Here is a 22,921-nt window from a genome sequence, read left to right as displayed (position 1 = left end):
TAAAAGCAAAAAATAGATTTTTGTCAGACTGACCAAGATTTGGATGTAAATGCTCCATCATGAGAAAGGAAGTCTCATAATATCAACATACCACGTTTACCATAAGATAGTATTATTGAATTTAAGTGAAATACACTCACAGAAAATACTTCAAAGATGAAGTATTGAGTCAGACACTTTTTCCTTCTGGTGTACCATCAAATAAACCTGCAAACAGCATTCTTTAACCAGCTTAAAACTGCATCATGTTCTCCGTCAAAGCTAAAAGATTACAGACGGATACAATGACAGCCAACTGTTCTGCAACACATCCGATGCAGGCAGGCAAATCCCAAGTAAATTAACAACCTTTAAGACCCTTTACATAGTCAGAAGGCAGAAACCCCACAGGCGACACAGACTGCTCAGACAGCAGAGGGAGGATGAGGAAATAAATACCAAACTCACCTTTGTTCGAGCCTTTACTGTTGCGGAGTTCTCCTCAAATTTGGCCAGCAGCTGAGTTGCCATGGAGCGGACTTTGTTCTCCCGTTGTTCCCCATCCTCACCAGCAGGGGGAGCACTGTGACAGGACAACTGGCATCACACAAAGGAGAAAGAGAAAGTGAGATCAATTTGAAAAGCAAAAAGTGGCATTACCCACATTGCTTGGAAGAATGAAGCTATTTCAAAGAAGAACCTACCTCTGTGAGGTAGTGGTTGCCCTTTCGCCGTTTCTTGTTATCAGAATCTTCCTCCAGTTTCTTGTCATCCTGCAGCATCAGACAACACAAACATATACAAAGTGCATCTCACTTTCATCCGTTAAAAAAATAAAATAAAAAAAAGACTTTAAAAGAGGCAAACCTGTGGGAAATTTCAAAATAAAAGGCTGTTGTACTCTCAATAAGCCAAAACTTGCAAACCTGCAGGAGTATTAACCACAAAGCAAACCTATTTATCACAACAGATGCTCTACACTAATACGCCTTTTTCCTCCGGCACTCATAAATCCTATGCACACTAACAGCTAAGATTCATGGTTAGATAACACACGCATTACAAACACTACTTTGACCTTTAATGCTACCTGATCTCTAATCTAATTTATATGACTACTGTTGAGCAGCAGAAATGTTCAGATCAAATCAATATCACACAAAAAGCAGCAAAATGCAAGAATCAGCATTTCTCCTTACCCTGGGAATCCTCTTTCTGGGCTGAGGCAAGTTTAGCGCCTTGTGGTTGGTTTTAGATTGATAATCTTCACCATTTTCATCTCCTTCTCTGGAAACTGGAAAATAAGCACAATACAGTTTACATACAAGTTATCCAATCTTTTCAGGAAATTCTGCTAAAACAGTTCAAGAAAATGTAAAATTACTATTAAGATCAAATGTCATTACAAGGCTTGCTGGAAACAGTAAAATTCCTATTTTAGAGGTGGATTTGTTTGCAAGTGCGACACTTGTTGATTTGAGTAATGGAAAAAAACAAAAAAAACCCTGTATGCGTCACATACAAGGCAGTGGGAGAGAAGGACACAAAAGCTCCCTTTACATGAACAACCACCACTGACAGGTGGAGTAAAAATCGCTGATCACTTGTTTTCAGAGCAGCTTTAATGGGACTTTCTGGGTCCTGACAACCTAGAGGAAAATTAAATTGATGCAGACACTACCCTGCTGAAACAGCAGTCCCCAGCAACAGCGGTCCTCCCATAATTAGACAACGCACTGGACAACACTGTCAAAAATGGTTTAGGAAAATAGCAACACAGAGGACTCAAAACTACCAATGCCCAAATCGCAAATTCCAAAAAACTAAATCTCAGAAACTACAGGTCAAGTTCATGAAAATAGAGTTTCATTAAAGAAGCATGACTTGTTTGGACAGGTTGCCAGGAGCAAGTTTATTTCTTAACATGGCAGCGCAGCCAAGTGTGCACAGTCGCATCTGAACAAACCACAAGGCTTCTGGAACAGTGTCCTTTGGTCAGACGAGACCAAAGTGGAGATGTTTGGCTATTAATGCACAGAGCCACGTCTGGCAAAACCAAACAGCATGTCAGCAAAAACACCTCACTCTAACTGTCAAGCACGGCGGTGGAGGGATGATGATTTAAGCTCGTTTTAAAGACACGGGACCTGAACATCTTCAACCACAGACTCCTGTGTATGCCAGGACGGCACTGAACACAGAACTGTGCACAGAACTCTGCCCTCCTGCATGATCCAGTCAGCTTGAAAAAAAAAAAAAAAGAAAAAAAAAAAGCATAAAAACCATTAAAACCCCAGGAAGTCACACTTTAAGCACCATCTTTGCTATTGTGGAATTGTTTGAGTGCCGTGTAACATTAGCATAGGGGAGGTGGGCGGAGATCCGTATTCAGCAACTTATCAACTCCCTGAAGGCCTTTTCCACAAAGCTGATGCCCAAAGCGCTTGCTTCACATTTAGAGTCTAACACTGCTCTACATGTTTATCTCCCTCACTATTTTTTTCTACTTTTGGTTCTGTTTGATGTCACTAAGTGCAATATTCTTTATAAGGCCATCTCAGGCTTGCTGTGTTGGCTATGAATACAGAAATCCTGCCCACCTACTGCTCAAATCTGCCGTTTGCAGAGCCCACTTAAAAGTCAAAAAATGGGAACAACTTTTTTTTTTTTTTTTTTTTTTTTAAAAGCTAAGGGGCAGCAGCATGGCCTAATTTCAGAAAAATGTGAATTATTTTGATATAAGCTATTTTATTTGAGTCCAAGAATAAAAACATGGGACTGGAAACAAGTCCTGTTTAAACTTAGATAAGTCTAAACTTAGATAAGGCCAAGTCTGAGCAGTGGACTTAATTAGACCAGGGTTCATCCTTAGACTCCAAATAAAAAAAGGAACTGGAGTAAAAACCACTAATGCATCTTTCCAAAATAACCCGAGGCTATTCAGCAGCACAAAGGGGCCCAGTGTAAAGACTAAATATAACTCAAGCCATGCACTTAAAGATCCTAAATTCCCACCAAATAAACTGAAAGTCAGTCATTTTTCCATCCTTTGAGTTCAGCAGACAGCAGAAGTCTGCAAACACCAACATTAAAGTGCGTTAGGTAAAACGTGGCTGAGGCTGCAGCTCGCAGTGGTGCTGGACCTGAAGGCGTCCAGAGTTACGCCAAGCGACTGGATATGTCTTCCACAGACATAGCTCGCATACCACTCAGGTCTCTGGCAGGGACCAACTCAACCACAGTTGTGTAACATGTAACTTTAGCTCATGTAGAAGACTCAGCTGGGACTATAATTTAGCAGAGGGACTTCTCCACAATTTAAAAAGACAATGAAAATGTGTCCACAGCAGCAGTAAGCAGCATCATTGTCTACCAACCAAAACACTAGAAGGATCTTGATGCGATCCACGTGAGGATATTTTCTCAAGTATCGTTTTGCCCTTTAAGAGAAATAAAGTGGATGGAGAGCCTTGTTTTCACAGCTTTTTTGGGTTACATACAGCATTTCACATTTTTTGGCAAATGGATAACTGCCTCGACCGCTTCCCCGTCTGTGTGTTCAGGGTTAGATCAATACACACGGTTAAATGTTAAATGATCATTTCCTGTTCCTAAACTGGGGTCAGGAGGTCAGGTTTTAGGGCTACCGTTTCCAGTCCAAGAAATTTACATTTAAAGACACGATGAAGACTAACTTTAAAAAACAAAAAAACAAAAAACCCAACAACATTGGGTTGTTCATGATTGAATTAAAAAAAAAATTCATGTAAGAATCTTTGTGGTTCTGTGAGGAAGAAGCTGACCTTTGTTTGCTGGCGAGTTCCTGAAGGCCTCGTAGAACTTGGAAAGGTACAGGACCATCAGCAGCTTATCAGGTTGAGAATCTGCAGCCATCTCCTTTCCTGTCGTCACCGGTTGGATGCCAAACTCTCGCTCAGCCACATCAAACGCCAGCTGATTGTTCCCCGCCACGTCCTCCTCGTTCAGAGAGTCATAATCACTGAAATGGAAAAGGAGATGAAGGTGAGGTTAGGAGATGTGTGTATACGCTCAGGAGGTTTCTTCATATATATTCCATATACTGAAAACAATCTAGAGATAGAGCCGTTTGTGGAGGATAACTCAAGCCATTTATTTAGCTTCTAGATTTTACAGATGTCCCGTAAATGCTTCACACATTAGAGCAAAGCTGAATAAAAACAACTAAAGGAAAATATGACAAAAATATAAGTCATTAACCAAAATACAGATCTGCACTGTGTTCAGAACAATTTCAATAAGCCAAGATGGTGACAGCTTGAGGCTTCATGACAGCATACATAAAGCAGTCTATGCTTGCTGACTATTTGAGGGTATTCCAGTTACTGCTGACGGCTCCACTACAGCAGGAAATCAAGCAATTATCAAGCAAGCAATTTAAAAATTGAGCATTGCACAAGAAAAGTCAATTAAACTGTGAGGAGAGAGCCAAAGAGACATGGCTCTGAAAGGTTTCTTTTGTTTGTTTTTAATTTGCACAATCATATGACTCAATTACTAAGCTATTCTAAACCAAACATTGCTCTTGAAGCTGTTGACGGAGCATGAGTATGAGAAGCAAAAATCGTCGCCTGAATTATCACGAGCATTAGTGCAAGTGTTTCCTGTTAGCAAGCTTTGGCTCTCCTTACATGAGCTCAGGCTTCTGCCGATGGATGAGAGCACAGAGGGCCAGGCCATTCCTCCAGGAAGATGCGAGGTTGGTGACATCGACTCCCTGGTACCCATGAGTCTGCCTCTGACACCAGTTCAGCAGGCGGCCAGGATGGACCTCAGACTCTACAGAGAGAAACAGTCTGTCAGCATGCAGCATCACAGGAAAGGGCATCTTCATCGTCACCATTATTTCCTCAAGGCTGGAAATGTTCCTCAGACAGTGCTGACACTATGGCACGTTAATAAAGTACGGGTTGGTTTGAACTTGCAAAACCTGAACGACCTCCCAGGCCTGAAGCAACACTGGCAGCAGAGCACATGCAAGGACATGCTTTAAATCATGACCGTAAACTCAAGCAACACAAACAAGAGAAGGAATTAGAGTGTCCAATGGGTCCCAGTACTCTTTCTGCAAAAACACTATAGGTAGCGGGACTGGGAGCAGTGGGGTATCAATGCAATCCCCTGCTTCTGAGAAAACACCAGTATCCTCTTCAGTGCATGATTTTAAACAAACTTATGAAATAGCACAGGCTTAGTGAGAATTATTAATGATTTTACATGATAAAAAGCATGTGATACTAATATGTCATGTCATACGTCATGCATCTTCCTTCCTAGCACAAATAACAAGACAGGCCCATGCAGCGACAGCTGCTTGTCAGCCTCGGACAACAACTTAAAAGAAAACAAAAATGCAAGAAAACGGACCGGATTCAACAAACACCGAGTACAATCAGATCACGAATCCTTCATATGATGTTAAGCTAACAACAGCCAGTTCTCCATTCTTGATGCACTAGTTAGTTAAACTCCACACAACAGGAAGAGCAACCTGTGGGAAACCTTTATTGTGCAGCTCCTGAAGAGCTGAACTTGACTTAGCTGTTGTTAAACTAAAGTTTTAAGCACTTTTTCTGGGAAAAACGCTACCTTGGCTACGTTTGGGCTTGACTTATGCTGCGTCACTACTATTGCTATATAATATGTTGCTGGTACTCTGTGGCCACAGATTTACAGAAGCTCACTGCTCTTCATTTTGGTGCGGCCTGCAGCACAGCTTTTATTTATTACAGATTCGATCCATTTTTTCCTACATTCTCAAAAGTATTACAAATTTCCTTTGAAATAATACAATATAATTTTGAGGCTCTATTGCAAAACCCTAGTCCTAATTAGTATAATATTCCCAGGATAATCGCAGCTCTTTACCAACTCCTTTTTTTTTTAGCTCTCCAGTTAATCCTGTGCTCCAATACTGCCATCATATTATTACAGGGAGGCCGTCTCAGGGCGCATCGTTTATGGGGGCAGGAGACATGAACACTGTTAAAATTGTTAATATTTACCTTTTTTTTTTTTTTTTTTTATTTACAAATGCAATGTTTGATTACCCCTGCATCCCAGGTTTTAGAACAGATACTTCCATAGTGCCTCTGAAAAGTACGACTTCATGCAACATAACCAAAAGTACTAATATTACTAAATTGAGCAAATTTAAATGCAAAGCCCTACACTGTGTGCATCTGCTCTTCCAGATCATATCAGGTCAGCTCATGCATGAAAGAGGCCTCATGTTGGACCCTCGTGCAGGTGTAATGTTATCCACCTGTATTGTCTGCAATGAGGCGTGTCGAGCCTGTGACTGAGATGGAGCTAAAGTTTCCCCTCAGGAGGGCTGAGCAAGCATTCAGTATGATGTCAGCGGCCTTCCTTCTGTGAACCAATCTGAGGAATTTATTCAGACTCTTTTTTTGGGGTATTAGATGACATTGCCAACCGGTGCTAAGATGTTTTTGGAAACCTCGTATGAGCTTCTCAATTTGATGTTTCAAAGAAAGCTTTCATGCAGTGTTAATGAGGCTGCAGATGCATCCAGGTCTTACTGATGAGTCAGAATGATCAGATTACTATTAAAAGAAGACTGGGAGCTTTTACAGACTAATTAAGTCCCACCTGAGCAGTTGGCAGCAATCCTTTATGCCGCTACATATTAGGCACATCTACAATCTGCTCTTTGTTATAGCTCCGTGAACAAAGTAGATTGGCTGGGACTGTAATCTCCAATTTGTGACTATTAAAGACTCACACAGCAGAAAATGAAGCTGTTCGACATGCTGGGTCTGTCCAGATGCATCAAATGCTCTCAAAGTGCAAAGGTCCAAGAACACGACGAGGAGAGCTCGATTATCATCAACTGTCTTTTTCTGTAATGCACTATAACGTTGAGGTTCTTTGATCTTACCATTGGTTACAACTTGACACGATTATAATTAAATCCATTATTCATGTTTGATGGTTGGAGTGCACTTTGTAGCTTGGAGGAACATCTACCTTTCCTGGACAGGTTGACTGATCGACGTGCTGGTCCTCCTCTTTCTATCTGACCTGGTCCCTGATGACCATCAATGAACAGGTGACGCACCTGGAAGTACAAAAATCAGGAGGCCTAATGACATATAGGTTCTAGGGATGTGCAGATAGAAACTGTAGGCTGTCGACTAAAATTTGTATATTTTTTTTCTTTAAATGTTACATTGGTACATGGCATTTGAACTGCAATATATATGATACTGACCACAAAGGTTTCTGTTGGAAGAAAATGTACTTGGCACTCTTTCATTTCCACATTCAGTGGAAAGATTACATGATTGTGTTGACTGCACAAAAAAAACATTTGAGTTTTCAGAGTCTGCAGGCTTCCAGTGTCACGAGAACCAATACTTTGAGAGATGTTTTCTCATTTCCTGTTTTGATCTTTTGAAACTGATTGGCTGTTATTGTCCAATGGCTATGAAGACGAAAAACAAAAGACAAAATTTGGGGGTGGCTGTAGCTCAGGCGGTAGGAGGAGGTCATCTACCGATCGGAAGGTTGGTGGTTCGATTCGCTTCCCCCAGTCTGCATGCCAAATATCCTTGGGCAAGATACTAACCACAAATTGCTCTCCGATGCATCCATCGGAGTATGAATGTGTGTGAATGTTAGAAAGCACTTAGAAAAATGTGCTTGTGTGAATGGGTGAATGCACAAGTTGTATAAAGTGCTTTGAGTGCTCAGAAGAGTAGAAAAGCGCTGTATAAGAACCAGTCCATTTACCAAATCCAGGAATATTTGTGTGACCACGGGTTTGAAGATGTTTGGTGTTGATGACTACTTATTTTTTTGTTAATGTAATGAAACAGCCACATAAGTTTGTTTATATCAATGTAGGGATGTCAGATTCCACCCTTCTTGATTTCACCAGACAGTCCCCATATTTTCATATTCAGAATCATAGCAATTACTCCTTGATGACCCCTCTCAGCTGCACCATAGTGCTGAATCATCAGAATTTGTGATGGCAAATGTGATATATTTGCATAGTTCAAGTGAGCATACTGAGTTTCCCTACTGCCCTTATTTGCAGAGCTGAATATTATCGATGTAAATCTAGAAACGCAGCTCTCACTGAGGGTGTAGTTGGTTGGTGCCAAAACACCAGCAGCAGTAGAGATTTGATCTCACACTGCAGAATTTGTAGAGAATTTGCTCAGAAAAAGTTTGAGCTCGTTGTCGATGCCTTATGGAGAATAACTGAAACATCTAAATCTCTTCAAACGCGGGTTTATTTATGTGACATCTACCATATTAATGTGGAAATGATCCCCTAACATTCTAGTTTATAATGAGGTAGACAAGTAGAGATTTCAATCCAGTATTTCTGTTAAGTGTAGAAGGCAACTTCTTGCCTTCTTCCTTCACAGGTACCCTGTTGAGCACAGGACTCACCTGATGTGGGCGCACACAGCTGGCGTTGAGGTTGGGGTAGCGGGTAGCAGGGTCAATGGAGTACTGTTCAAAGTTTTTACTGATGTTCTCTGGGGTGGTCTGGGGTAGAAGACGGTAAATGCTCTCCCTGGAGTAGAAAGAAAGATTTAACTATCAGACTTAAGAAAGAACAGCTTTTAAAAGGAACCCAGAGTTCTATGACTTAAAAGTGCATTCATGTGGAAACAAACCAGCTCAGGCATTATTAGAAGACATAATCCGTTTGAATCCATGAACATGCTCACACACCTCTCAGCCAGGATCTCCAGTGGGCTCTTTCCTTTTGCCCAGCCCTTCACCATCCATGCAGTGTCAAAGGCAGCCAAAAAACCCCGAGCGCAACCCGTACCCATCGGCCAGAACGGCTGTAAACAGAAAGCATGACACACACAAGCTGAGCCTGGCACACAATAAGAGCAGTGTCGGACAACTTTCACGACACTGATAAATACATACATAAGTACATTTTATTCTAGGCACCTGTCAAAAACACTCAAGATCACATTAGAAGACTTAAAAATATACATCTCATTAAGTCAATAAAAGATACAATAAAACAGTTAATAAAACAAGTTTACAATACATAAAGTCATTATGACCAGAGTAGCAGGTGGGAAACGATCAGACTGTGTGTGGAGTTTAACGATGGTGTTTGGAGATGGGATCTGAAAGCAGAGAGTCGGTGTTATGGATGTCTGGTGGGAGGGAGTTCCACAGGTGATGGACGGACAAGGTGAAGCCTGTCGAGCCCATAGCAGTCAAACGGGTGGATGCCACAATGAAATGGAGAAACGCACCCAGAAGTTCAGGGAGGCACTTAAGGTTAGTGACTGCCTTGAAAGCTGGGAGCAGAATTTTGAACTCAATACAATATTGAACCAGAAGCCAGTGAAGCTGCTGAAGGACAAGCATGATGTGGTTAATGGACGAGCTGGTGATGGTGCGAGCAGCAGAGCTCAGGAACAGCTAAAATTTATGATTGAACTTGAACACGCGGGCACGGCAGTACTGTTGGGTGAGACGGATGGAAGCGATTAATGTTACGAAGATCAAAGTACGATGTGAGGGTGGAAGGACAGTGCGCCGTCAAGGATGACACGCAGACTCTGAACCTGAGCGGAGGGAGAAACCGAGCGACTGTCAATGAAAAGGGAACGCTACAACTTCTCATACCTCAAGCAAACTATCTCCCACCAGTGCAACCAGCAGCTGGTGTCCATGTTTCTCCCTGATCAAGGCGGCGTTTTCTGAGGCGTACATGCAGGTGAAGTCAAACATGGCTACATCTGGCTGTCCGTAGTGGTTGATGGCGTAGTCCAGGGATGGCAGCTGGTAGTTTGTGCCAAAATCAGCCGCTTCACGAGCATATGAGAGCAACGCTTCCTGATTGACGTTGTCAGGACTCAGAAGCCGTTCAGTTTCCATGTAATCCTGCATTAAGAAGAAGGAGACAGTTTTAGGCACATTGTATTGACAGTTGCTTTTCCACCATATTTAAAAAGTTAGTGTTATCCCATCATTTTTAATCAAAGCAGCAAGGCTGATGGTCAACGAAGAAATATTAACCGGGATAATTCAGAAATGAGTTTTATATTTCTGCTAAAACTTGATGTAAAAAAAATTAATTTATTAAAAGGCTCAACACTGTCTTTCACTGAACACATGCGTCTTTACCTATATTACTCCCACTGTGGGGGAAAACATCTGCCTTCTTTTACACTGTGGGGACCTCATCGTCACAAATTATCTTAAAAGAAATAATTACATTTTTTAAAAGAAACAGTTGTAACAGGTTTAGGGAGAGTTTCCAGGATCTTAAGAGAAATCCATGTAATGGTCTTGAACTGGTAATAAATGTATGTGAGAGGGGAGAGAAAGAAAATTAATAAATAGCCCTCATACGTATGCCAATCCATCCCCAATACTCTAATACTCTCGTGTGTGTGTGTGTGTGTGTGTGTGTGTGTGTGTGTGTGTGTGTGTGTGTGTGTGTGTGTGTGTGTGTGTGTGTATTTTCAGATAATTGGTTTGGCAGACATTACTGGGTGGTTAGACTGAGGGTCACATGGAGCCTTTCCAATATGATCCAGTTGATGTCCTAATGCAACTGTAATAACCGCATTTATAATGTCTAATCTCTTTAATGGTGTGTGTGTGTGTGTAGGTGTGTGTGTGTGTGTGTGTGTGTGTGTAGCGCAGCGCATGAGCGTTTAATTAGAACCCCATTCATCAACCTCCTCTATGCCGACCCGTCACTCACTGGTCTGGCGAGCACGCACGCATTCCTGTTTGGGAACGGCCTTTGAATCCTGGAACCAGGGTTAACCACAGAGGGAGGGTGTGAACTGTGACCCATTGGAGTCTGGAAGAGTCGAATCTATGTTTGTGTGTCTGATTAAATCAAAGTCAGCTGAGTAAACTTACATTAATGATGACCCCTTTGTCCAGCAGGCTCTGCTTTTTTGCAGTCATGACAAAGTAGTGGGTGTTGTCTTTGTAGTAAACTATGTTCTCCAAGTCGATTCCTGCAAACATGAACATATTTACTTAACAGAGGACGTTTAGCGCAGGAAGGAGCAGCATTTAGAGCGGGAGAAGCTGTCATTTTCCCACTGCAACATTCTTTCCTGACTCACCCGTGTCCTCTTTGAGTTCCAGAAAGAACTTTTGGTTAAAGATGAAGGCCACGCCACTTATTTCTTCTACTTTGGCCTCTGCTGTTGTGTTCCTATTGACAAAGTTAGCCGTTATAGCGATGGCCAGCTTCCCACGAAACTCCTTGCGCCTGAAACCTGCAGAGGTGGGGGGAGGAAAAACAAAAAAACAAAAAAAGGGTTCAAACATTTCAAATCATTTATTATTTCCTGAAGTTGGTAAATCAATACAAAAGTATTGAAAATACAATCCACAAAGCTTCACTTTGTTTGTTCCAATAGTGGGAAAACAGTAAGCTTGCTCCTGATGACCTCAGCGATCTGGATGTTTTGTAAGGCAAAGGCTGAATTAAAAATGTAACTCAGTAAGAGTCCATTTAGTGCTTTACACATGAGAATGATTTTAAAAGTTATTCAAAGGGAATGCAGTGATTTCTTTTTTACTGAGTAATGCGCTCCACCTTTTTGATGTTTGTTAGATTTCTGCAGAATTATGAATGAGCTGTAGTTTTACTATGACCTGTAAAGACACAGTTACAATAATCCGCTGAAGATGTGATCATTTGAATACTGTGCAAGCAAGATTTTCTGCATCTGCTTCAGACTGAAATCCTTTAATTTTTCCAATATTTTTCCTATGGTACTAGCACGGTAGGGAAATGCACTGTTGCCTCACAGAAATAAGGTCCTGGGTTTGAATCCAGGCTGGATTTACAAGAGATGCCTTTTGTGGAGTCTCCAGGTACTCTGGCTTCCTCCCCAAATACATGCATGGGGTTAAAATAACTGGTGTCTCAAGTGGTTATAGGTGTTTCTGTGAGTGCGTCTCTGTGCCAGCCCTGTGATAGACTGAAGATCTGTCCAGGGTATACCCTGCGTCTTGGCCTATGACAGCTGGGATAGGCTCCAGCACCTCTGATGTAAGGCTGAATTTGTGCATCATGTTTTCTAGATAGGCTGTTTTCTTTGGGGGTGAAAACAACCACCGATTTGCTTAATGCACTTTTTGTTTAAGTGTAGGGGAACTGCAATCATGTGGTGACACTGATGTGTAGAGTTGTGTGTCATCTGCATACTTTTGACAATAAATGTTATAATACTCTGAATGAGAGGGAGCATGTAGATATTATTCCCTCAATACCGCTAATGTACTCTCCAAAATCCAAAAGTACTTATCAAACAGGCTCCAAGTGTACATCACATCCTTTATCCCGGGACAAGACTCAGCGGTCCATCTGCAAGGACAGAGGTCACTCTTTCGAAGATGCCAATGTACCCATTTTGGACAGAGAAGACCGACGGTTTGAAAGAGGAGTGAAAGAAGCCATCTATGTCCACTGTGAACGGCCATCTTTGAACAGAGGCGGTGGTTTACGACACCAACTCTCTGCCATCCAGTGTTGAGATCCCTTCCCAGATGCCTTAACATCACATCCTGGGCCTTTTGACCTCAGGAAATCACATGATAGGGTGGGGCTAGGTTTCACAATGAGCTCACCCGAAACCTTGGCTGATGGTGACCTACACCCGTTTTCACACCTTGGCTCGTGTGATTAGGTAGAGGATCATTAGGGGGTCCAGTGTCCCTCTCACTCCCACAGGGCTTAAATCTGGGACTCCCCACCATTTGACCCTAGAACTGCAGAAACTTCTTGGATGAGAGATGAAACGTCTTCAAGCAACTTAAAGAAGTCCAGACGCTTTTCTTTCCAAGCTTCTTAGACTCTTTGCCATCCTCATCATGGATGTGTGGAATTACTCCAAGTCTGAAGAAAATCCCTGCAGGGCCTAACCATTGGGGAATTTAGTATTTTTAATACAGATGCTGCAATTCTCAAGTTATCTAGTGTAGATGACAGTCAGGAGTTAGTCATAATGTTGTTCTTTCCCTAACAAATAATTTGCACAAACACCCCCCTTCTACTAGTCGACCATTATAATCCTATTTAGAATATTCCTTGGAGGAAAGTCCCGGAGCAACATGCAGTTGAAAGAGTTTCTCTGCAGTCATGGAGACACCAAACCTTCAGGAGGATGATGCTTCCCATCAGTCGTCCTTATGGGAAAGTAAACATGTTCATAACACACATATGCCACACACACTCACACACGAGCAGAAAATAAACACTGCAACTTGTACGCTTTGACAAAGCCAACAAAGCTCTCCAACAGTTCATGAACCAGAACACCCCTCTGACCCCATACGCACCATTAAGCCTCCAGCTGAAACTATGTCAGCAGGAAATGCTTTACCAAGTGGCCGAAAGCAGCTTTGCGCCACCTCACCTCATTTCCACAAAAAACAAACAAACGGAGCTTTGACTCCTGAAATGTAGGTCCATAACAAAGTATGACCCACAGTACCACTCGCATCTGTAACCTATAATCTTTTCTCACCATCTAATGTGCTTCTGCGTCCGTCAGCTCCAATCACCACGTCAAATTCAAAGTCCGAGACAGGATGGCCAGAGGGTCGGATCTCTGCCCGCCAACCATGACCTGAGGAAGAACACAAGGAACCATATATGATATTCAAGGACAGTGCAAGAAAACACAAGCAGGAAGGCAGGAAGGCACGCTCAAGTGCTGATTTTAAAGAAAAACACGAAACAGAGCAGATGAGGTTGGATCTCAACTACCCTCTCAGTGTCACATAGTTGTGTCATGTTCCTTGGAGTGTTAGAGTGAGAAAGTTTCTGGACATGCTGTGTGGGACATGCTATTTTAAGACATTCAGAAAACACAGCACAGAGTTCAACTAAAATTTAACAGCACACTCAGTTTATCTTTATTCTCCACACAGTTTATTAGAAATACTCTATATACACTTCAAATGTGCGATCATTTTAACATGCACTGTGTGTAGGGAACTTTCCTTATATAGCCAAGATATGCAGGCGGGTCCCAGCATGTCACTGCCACTCGTGACACTTTAACATACAGATAATACCACAAATACACACCCACAGACACACTTGTCTTTCTGTATTTGTGAGGATACTTACTGACTTTGGAACTGAAAATGGCTTCATAGTAGAGCAATGCACTGACTCACACACTGGTGTAATGAATTTGTTCATGAGGACATACTCACCGACATCTGTCTGCTCCTCTGGTGGCTCCAGCAGTTTGATGAACTCAACATTGACGTGAATCTCGACACCAAGGATCAAGCTCACTTTTACCAGCATCAGTTGAAGCTGGCGGATACCTGGAGCAGGGGCAAAGAGACAAGTATGTTCACAGAGCAAACCAAGAAAAGAACCATCTCTACTGGCAAAAAACAGCAATTCTTCATACTTAGTAGTTATTGACACACATCAATTAAATCTCCAGAATAAAACTGGGAAATTTAAAAAAAGCCAACATCCTCCAAGATCCATGATTATAAAAAAGGCATTCTTCTACCCAAGCAGCAACTTACAGGGATAAAAAGAAATTATGCCAACAGAGAAGTGCCAAAAATGACCCGAGCCCATTCCAGGGTGGATTTTAAAGTTAGAATGAACTTTACAGGCTGTAAGCTGTGCTCTAAAGCCTCCATAACAACGCTATGGTGGGTGGATTTTCAACAACTAACCCTTAAACTTTAGGAAGGCTTAAAAACAGGTGGCTTTTCGTTTGTTGTCATTTAGCACTAATTAACTAATGACCAAAAATGGTTTAAAACCCCCAAATTCTGGGTGTTGATGAGCAGGGGAACAAATATAACTAAGTTTAATATATACAACCTTTGGTATGGAATGTGGTTTACTGATGCTTTCGTGCTGATGTTTATTTTGCTGAAATTGGACTCAGATGAGTTTTTAATGTTATTTATTCATGAAATAAATAGTTTGGGGGTTTGAACCTTTTTATGCTTCTTAAGTAGGCCATGTCACATAACTCGAAGAACCGCTGACACAAAAAGGTAATCACAAGGATTATAAAAATAGAGCTTTGCTGCTGCTGCGACTGAATGAATCCAAAGCAACAAAGACAAGGACACCGTACTTGTGTGGATCTGTCACATACAAATCTGGTACAACAGAGTACTGCAACCAAACAGACCATAAAACAGACTGACAAGAGTAGATACTTGCAGAGACATGGCAACAGACTCTCAATGAGTCAAAATTTAAAATCAACATAAGCATGATTTTTTTAGTTTTTAGAATAATATAATGCGAGTTGTTTGTACATGTTTCCACTTGTGCTCCAGAATGAATTAAAGTTAGGAGAAGGACATGCAGTGGGTGGGTGTGGCGGAGGAGGATGCTAGGGATGGGATGAGATGGAGGCAGATGATCTGCTGTAGCAGCTGGAAGAAGATTCCCCCTACACTACTGTAAGAATCTGATATGCCGAAGCATTTACACTGTACTCACATGCATTAGCAAAGAATGCCCGTACAGTACAGATGTGACGAGAAGTGAAGAGAGTCAGCAGACCTCATCTTTGAAATGAGATACATGACAGTTACTAAAGCTGGAGAGCAACAAGTGCGAATGGAAATGTGAATGGTAAATGGTCTGTATTTGAATAGCACTTTACTTAGTCCCTATGGACCCCAAAGCGCTTTACACTACATACAGTCATTCACCCATTCACACACTGGTGATGGCAAGCTACATTATAGCCACAGCCACCCTGGGGCGCACTGACAGAGGCGAGGTTGACCACCACCAGTAGGCAACGGGTGAAGTGTCTTGCCCAAGGACACAACGACTGAGACTGTGGGAGCCGGGGCTCGAACCGGCAGCCTTCCGATTACAAGACGAACTGCCAACTCTTGAGCCACGATCGCCCCGCTACTTGCAAGCTGCAGCAAGTCAGGCTGCAGGAAAAACAATCCTCCTCTCACATGACACAGAGTCACACATCCACTTCTGTGACGTTGGCTTTGGTTTTGTGGCCAGACAACATCGCATTTACTGCACAGTAGTGATTTCTCACACACACAGTGCACTTACTCAGAGGCAGGAACCATTTACATGTTATGGCTTCACAGTACTTTGCATGTTTTCTCTGTTAAAGCACTACTGCGGTGCCACTCTGAGGACTTTACAGCCCATTTTATTTTTACAAATGTGCTTCAAACGCATCACATGCAAGAAATCATAAAGATACCGCTCCAAACAAAAATAACATTAGAAATGAAATTAGATTAGAATTTGAAAAATCTGATTAGAATGAATACATTAAAAAAAAAATAAAAAATCAAACCAATATTAGAAAATTTTCAGAGCGATTAAATGTTCTATAACGTAGAACTTTTGCCAGACTTGTTTTATAATCTGACACCTCTTCAGCTGGCATAGGAAATTCACGTTTAGTTAAGACTAAGGGGTAAGAACCCTGGGCATCCACTAATGTCTGTGCCCCACCCCTTACACACAGAGTGGAGAAAGTAGCAACTTCCTCTGGGCTAAAGGATGGTACCAACTTTCAGCCAAAGTACAAGCCCGACATCAAAGCTGGTACTGCACTTCCTCAGATCTCCAGAAATACACTCACAAAAACCACATTAAGAGATAAAAGATGGAAAATTTCCCAAAATATTATTATAGCTTAATAAAATTTCAGACAGGCAGAGCAACTGAATTTTAATTCATTTTTCTTATGTCTCAAATGAGATTGTTTCATGACTATATTATCAAGATACCATGGGACTCGTGTTTTGTTTCCTATTACAACCATTTAGAACCTGGTCAGTAAATAACTTTAAAAGCAGATGAATTATTCAATCATAAATTGGAGCCATTTGAAAAGAATTAGGATGAGTCTTCCTTCCTAGAGCTAAAAATCAAAGAATGTGTGTCACACTTTAACTTTCAGTCAACTTCAACAAGTCTGCTGCGCTGTTTGTTTGGAAGATTATCATCAAAGCTTAAAAAAAGGAGACAAATGATGTGTGCACGCTCACTGATGTGGTCGATGGAGCCAGCACAGAATTTTCCGTAGAACTTCTTGGCCCCGAGTCCCCTGAGGTCGTGAATGGTGTAGGGCCAGAGGTGGAGCACATTGTTCCTGGAGAAGGTGTCTCTTTTTTCAATCACCACCACCTTGCAGCCCAGCAGAGTCAGCTCGATGGCCGTCCGAAGGCCACATGGACCGCCGCCAATGATCAAACACTGAATGGGAGAAGATTTCAGTTTTAAGAATCTGTACTGCAACACAGGAACAACTCCAGCATGTCGTCTGCCTGTCTGACTCTCACTGTCATTGTACTAGCTTGTTTAACACTAGCTTATAAAACAAGGGAGCTCACAGAGAGGTCTGAAGGCAAACGGCAACAGACAGTAACTGAAATGTTCTCTTGCATGTTATTCAACCCAATCAGGTTGTGAATCACTCAACATACCTAAAATATCAGCATGTAAGCTTAAACATATACTTTACAGATTACTGAATTTCAACCCCTAATGCAAATATGCCATGCATGCAGCTGGAGTGGGAAAGCATCATTCAAATGTCTTGCAGCAGCTAGCGCCCCTCTTTTTAATCACAGTCAGCGCCTCATTTCCAGATTGGCACGCAGCTATTTTACAGCTACACAGGAAATTACGTAGCCAAACAGTTAGCACAGCAATTTGGATAATTTTTGTTAGGGTACATTTCTAACGGCTACCTTATTAAAAAGAACAACGAAAAACCGATAGATTCACAGAACTCTACAAAGTCCCAAACTGCTAAATCCTCTGCCCTCATTTTGAGAATAGATACAGTTTTAAAAGAGAGATCGCCCACCCAGCCTTAGGCCCACCATTTTTCTCCTGGAAAAAAAAAAAGCCTGAAATAATAGTTTCTGTTATTTTTGGCCAACTCCCAACCCAGCCCTTTTGTGTCAATCTCCCCTCTGTGAGTCTCTGGCCTCATTTCCCTCCAGACTTCTTATCTTCTCCTTCAGAAATGAGCTTTCCAGTGCTGCGTTAAACACAGTGCTCAGAATATCCATTCGTTTATGGCGAGACAAAACTCACGTGACAGAAAATACCAAAGAGGAGATCCTTATTGTATCACATGAAATGCATATGTGAACTTTCATAATGTTTTTGAGCAAATAATACTAAACTCCCAGAGAGCAGCCATTTGGCTTTTCTACCTATAAAACCCGGAGAGCAGCCAAATGGCTGGTAGGCTTTTAGCTAAGCTTTAGCTTCAGCCAAGTGGAAGCTAAATTGGCTAGTCATTCATATGTATATTAGGTTGTTACCTGGGAATTCTGGAGGGAGGGGAGTGGGGGTGTGTGATTGAGGGGGTGGGGGAGCTGCTAAAAGCTGTGCACTTTTGTGTTTCATCTTGATGCATTCTCAATCATCCAGGGAAATAAATCTCCAAAGGTCACCAACTTGGAGTGTTTCAGTTTGCCATCTTAGGGAGAAATCAACACACCGTCTAAGAAGTTTTTGCGCGAGTGAAAGCGATGTGAAAAAATTGTCCGTGGTAACATTTCTGCCCTTGTCTAGGAATGGTTCCATCAGCCTCATTACTACATTTTCAGAAAGTCTCTCCCCAGTGGGACGATTGGGGTCCTTGCCAAGATATGGGAAGACATTGCAAATGTACTTGGATTTTAGGTCGCAAGCCACCCAAAACTTGATCCCAAACTTGTCAGGTTTACTTGCAATATACTGCAGGAAACAGCACCGAGTCTTTGATGGGAAAAGCTGTTCATCAACGGTGATATGTAGACCAGGGTTGTAGCACGTGATGCAGTTGGTGACAAATGATCCCCACACACTGGAAATTGCAGCGAACATGATTGACATGGCAGCACTGAATGCTCATGTGCTGTATCAAGCATGCACCGGGACGAAGGAAAGACGGGTGGACTTCCTGGTGGAGCTTGCAAGAGAGTTGGCTCACTCATGTAGCTGCGAAGAAGGCAAGAAAAGAACAGTTGCTTTGGACACAACCCTCCACACCTAGCCCTGGAAAAAGAGCCATGTGCAAATGCAAGAACAATCATGCCACTGTGCGATGTGTTCACTGCTACAGACACACATGTGGTAAATGCAGACTACAGATACCATGGCAGTGCCAGGATTGTGAGTGATTGCTGAAAATGTTGAAATGTACTCACTCACTTTTTATTATTATTTGTAAATATGTGTAAAAATGGTTGGTTTTTTGTACTGTTTTTATCAATAAATCTCAGCAACAAAGGACATACACCCATGTGTGTTGATTTCTCCCTAAGATGGCAAACTGAAACACTCCAAGTTGGTGACTTTTGGAGATTTATTTCCCTGGATGATTGAGAATGCATCAAGATGAAACACAAAAGGAAGTGCACAGCTTTTAGCAGCTCCCCCACCCCCTCAATCACACACCCCCACTCCCCTCCTTCCAGAATTCCCAGGTAACAACCTAATATACATATGAATGACTAGCCAATTTAGCTTCCACTTGGCTGAAGCTAAAGCTTAGCTAAAAGCCTACCAGCCATTTGGCTGCTCTCCGGGTTTTATAGGTAGAAAGGTAAAAGCCTGGGGATGCATGTGTTAAAAACACAGGTTACACTAAGTAAATGTTTCTGCATGCATCTCAGTCATCGATTTATATTAATTCTACTCCTCAGAGTTTGGATCATGTGTTTACTGCTGTTCAACAGCCTTCAACACTATCAGAACAACATCACACAACCACTTCAGAACCTTCAGAGGTCAGTCGTGCTTGGTCTTTCTTACCCTCGTGCCTTGGCAGGCCTTATTCTGGCTGTAGACCTTTTGCTGAGCTCTCTTGTCCAGTTTGGTCCAAAGGGCTTTGACTTTCCAGGTGCTGACTGCCGCCTTCAGTGAGTTATAGAAGTTGCTGTGGTCCAGTGGATCCAGCTCCAACTGCCTGCAGAGGATGCTGAAAGCCTGCAGAGTCCCTTTACAGGTAGATGCCTGGACAAAGTTCTCAAATAGCTGGCTGGCCTGAGCCGTACGCTCATCCTCTTTCTCACCCATCTGCCCAGTTGATGACCGGTGTGTCCACTCTCCTTTAATCATTTTCTTCCACCTTTGCTCTCCCGCTTTTTTATCCTCTCCTTCCACACAGTCAGCACGGGACTCCCAGCATTTGTGCAGTGTTCAGCTGAATAAAAGAAAACAGATTTTTAGAAACAGACACAGGGGAAGAAGACCAAGAACTTGTTACAGAGTTCACAGAAGTAAATCTGTCAGCGAGGGAAAGGTGAGATTATCATTTGGTGCAAAGTCAGCAAACTAAAGTTTTGTTTTGTTCCCCAGGTTTAGCTGGATATTCTATATAGAGAGTTTTAATGTCCTGGTGATTTCTGAAATTAAAGTCAATTTAGATACAATTTTAAAATAAATGCACAAATAACCGCCAGGAAAGACTTCAATATTTGTCAAAGGTGACGAGATTACTTTGTTATAATAATTACAAAAAGATGAGGTGCTTATGCCCTGCTCCGTTCTGGTCATGTTTGCGACTGCAGTGACATCTTTCAAGTATTCATTTTGCATCGCTGTCTGGAAACACCCTTGTAGTTCCTGCAAGGTCACGTTTCAAACGTAAATTGCAGAGGTCAGCATGTTGTCTCATATAGCCAGAGTGTCATGTCCTGCATTCTGTGTGAGGTATCCAGGGACTAGCACTGCTTTACCAATACATCCCTGTACAGGCCTACACATCCACCTCCAGCCAACGACAAGCCTGTGGAGTTCAAACAGTCTTAATAAGCTGAACATAGTTTTTGTCCACTGTGCAACAAAGATATTTGCCCCGACTACCTGATAGGATTATGACCCCATGTGCATTTGGAGGGTTCAGCTGAGCAGTCATGGGAGCAGCTCAAACCCTGTAGCTGCAGAAATACAGAGAAAACACTTTCACAGTTATAATTATGTGCCAGCAGCAACTCAGGGAGGCTCAAAATGTGGAAAAAGCAAAAGCTAAGGAAGAATACATCACTTCTTCTAAACCGTGCAAACTGATTTATGTTCATAACTAAGAGCTCATGAAGATGACGACCAAATATCAAGATAGCAGCACTTCTCTGCTGAGTATTTATCCTGAGACAGTTCGTTCCATAAGAGATGTTATAAGTATAGTCTGCACATGTCAAGTCTGGACATCCTGTCCCAAATCCATGAGTCTCTATTGTTGAAGTCAACAGTCGCATCATAAAAGCATTGATAGCTGCACTATTCAATTCTTTAAGGATGGATTATGTGAATATTAACAACTTAATCCCAAAGTTTGAAGAACATTCATCCACCCTGTAAAAGCTTATAAACGGCTTTCTGGGAAATGCTTCTCAACTCATTTCTCACAACCTGACCAATTAATCACCACAAAATGTTCCTATTCAGGAAAGTAAACACCCACCTTGTCACTGTCGATGTAAATGCAACGCTGAAAGAAAGCAGCCTCTAAATTTGTCATGTACATGTACTGTTCAGCTGGTGGATGTTCATGTTAAACATGGAGAGTTTCAGATTACTAGGTCAGCGAATGCAAAACTAGTTCCTGTGATCCAAAGGCTCAGGTTTTAAACAGAGCGCTCTGACAGTTTCCCAGTAGTTTCGTTTTTTTAATTTCAGGAGTTCAAGAATCAAAATACGAAGCTTGAAAATAAGATTAATGATATTTTCACTTTAATATCTCAGTCATTAATACTGGACCTTTGTTTTTGATGTCACACTTTTCTTTTTTTTTAAAAATAAATGATTAATAAGTCTAATGTTCAGTGAGACATAGGCTCATACTGCCTTTAGTTAACATGTACTTGCCTTCACTTTTGGCGATTCCAGTGCTTTGAGGGCCAAAAGTCGTCAAATGTCACAACATTTGACAGTTAAATTCTACGCTTCAGCTGATTTCTCTGCATACATAACACTTCCAAGCATGCACACCACATTCACTTCAACTGTTTGACATTTCAAATGACAAGACATCTGGCTGAGAATCCCTACTGCTGACTAGTGCATTCAGCAAAGCACCACGGGAACATCAGCATGAGTATAAATCCTCAAAACAGTACTAGTCACTTGCTTAAGATATGTCATTGACCCTAAATTAAGCTTCCCTCATCTCCACAACTACATCCCTACTATTAGGCAAGTGGCCAGCAGCAGTGGATGAAAGCATGAGCAGGACCGACTCACAGGATCCAACAGTACATGCACTCAAGTACTTACAGGTAATGTTTTAATGTACTTGTATTTCTACGTCTACTGAATCATATTTTGCCATGCAAATGTTGTGCTTCGTACTATTTAGATGCCTGGTAACTCTTTATTTTCTTTATTTAACTGTTAAGTAAAGATTCTAAATACTCATTTAACAACTATTCAGTGTTTAACTCTTGTATTACTTGCTGTGTAATTCCATCTGTATGAGGGCACAGGGTTGAAATCAGCTTTTCAGACTTCCTGTGGGCCCCATCGCTTTTCTGTTAGTCCTCCATTGGCCACGCCATGACACCCCCGACTCTGTTATGTTTGTTGGAACGTGCTTTGGAGCTGCTCGGCTGAATAGACCATCTTAAATTACCCCAAACATCTTTTTTTGCACTACTTCCTCCACAACAAACTGTAATACGCAATTATCTCTAGCTTCAATCTCTACTCTTTAAATAAAAGTTTAAACGTTTCAGAATTTTACTTTGCTTAATACCTCCTTGTATATGCTTCGACTCAGTAACTTCCTTAATATTAAAAAGTATTTTTTATTCTATACGTCTCAAACTATCCCCAAAAACAGGCTTGCGTGTTATTTGAAGCCAAAGCCAAACCATTTCCTGGATAACATCTCTGTCAAAGTATCACATCCCAATCGCTGGAAGC

The 22,921-nt window shown here is 41.8% G+C and overlaps 1 protein-coding gene across 4 annotated transcripts in view; it reads right to left on the bottom strand.

Moving 5' to 3' along the window:
• mical2b (microtubule associated monooxygenase, calponin and LIM domain containing 2b) overlaps window positions 1-22,921 on the bottom strand; it is a 61,588-nt gene that overhangs the window by 22,446 nt on the left and 16,221 nt on the right. For all 4 annotated transcript variants that reach the window (XM_082540088.1, XM_082540089.1, XM_082540090.1 and 1 more), the window contains exons 2-16: window positions 19,811-20,201; window positions 17,044-17,251; window positions 14,233-14,349; window positions 13,536-13,637; window positions 11,121-11,276; window positions 10,909-11,009; window positions 9,658-9,915; window positions 8,734-8,849; window positions 8,446-8,572; window positions 7,009-7,099; window positions 4,650-4,797; window positions 3,783-3,979; window positions 1,179-1,273; window positions 684-752; window positions 448-576 (exon numbers count right to left, since the gene is read on the bottom strand). In XM_082540088.1, the coding sequence (XP_082396214.1) occupies window positions 448-576; window positions 684-752; window positions 1,179-1,273; window positions 3,783-3,979; window positions 4,650-4,797; window positions 7,009-7,099; window positions 8,446-8,572; window positions 8,734-8,849; window positions 9,658-9,915; window positions 10,909-11,009; window positions 11,121-11,276; window positions 13,536-13,637; window positions 14,233-14,349; window positions 17,044-17,251; window positions 19,811-20,116 (2,220 nt within the window). In that variant the 5' untranslated portion in view covers window positions 20,117-20,201. The remainder of the gene's footprint in view (window positions 1-447; window positions 577-683; window positions 753-1,178; window positions 1,274-3,782; window positions 3,980-4,649; window positions 4,798-7,008; window positions 7,100-8,445; window positions 8,573-8,733; window positions 8,850-9,657; window positions 9,916-10,908; window positions 11,010-11,120; window positions 11,277-13,535; window positions 13,638-14,232; window positions 14,350-17,043; window positions 17,252-19,810; window positions 20,202-22,921) is intronic.

The sequence above is a fragment of the Aulonocara stuartgranti genome (genome assembly GCF_965226115.1).
Source record: "Aulonocara stuartgranti genome assembly, chromosome: 7".
Taxonomy (NCBI): domain Eukaryota; kingdom Metazoa; phylum Chordata; class Actinopteri; order Cichliformes; family Cichlidae; genus Aulonocara; species Aulonocara stuartgranti.
This window is presented reverse-complemented; position numbering and strand designations above follow the sequence as displayed.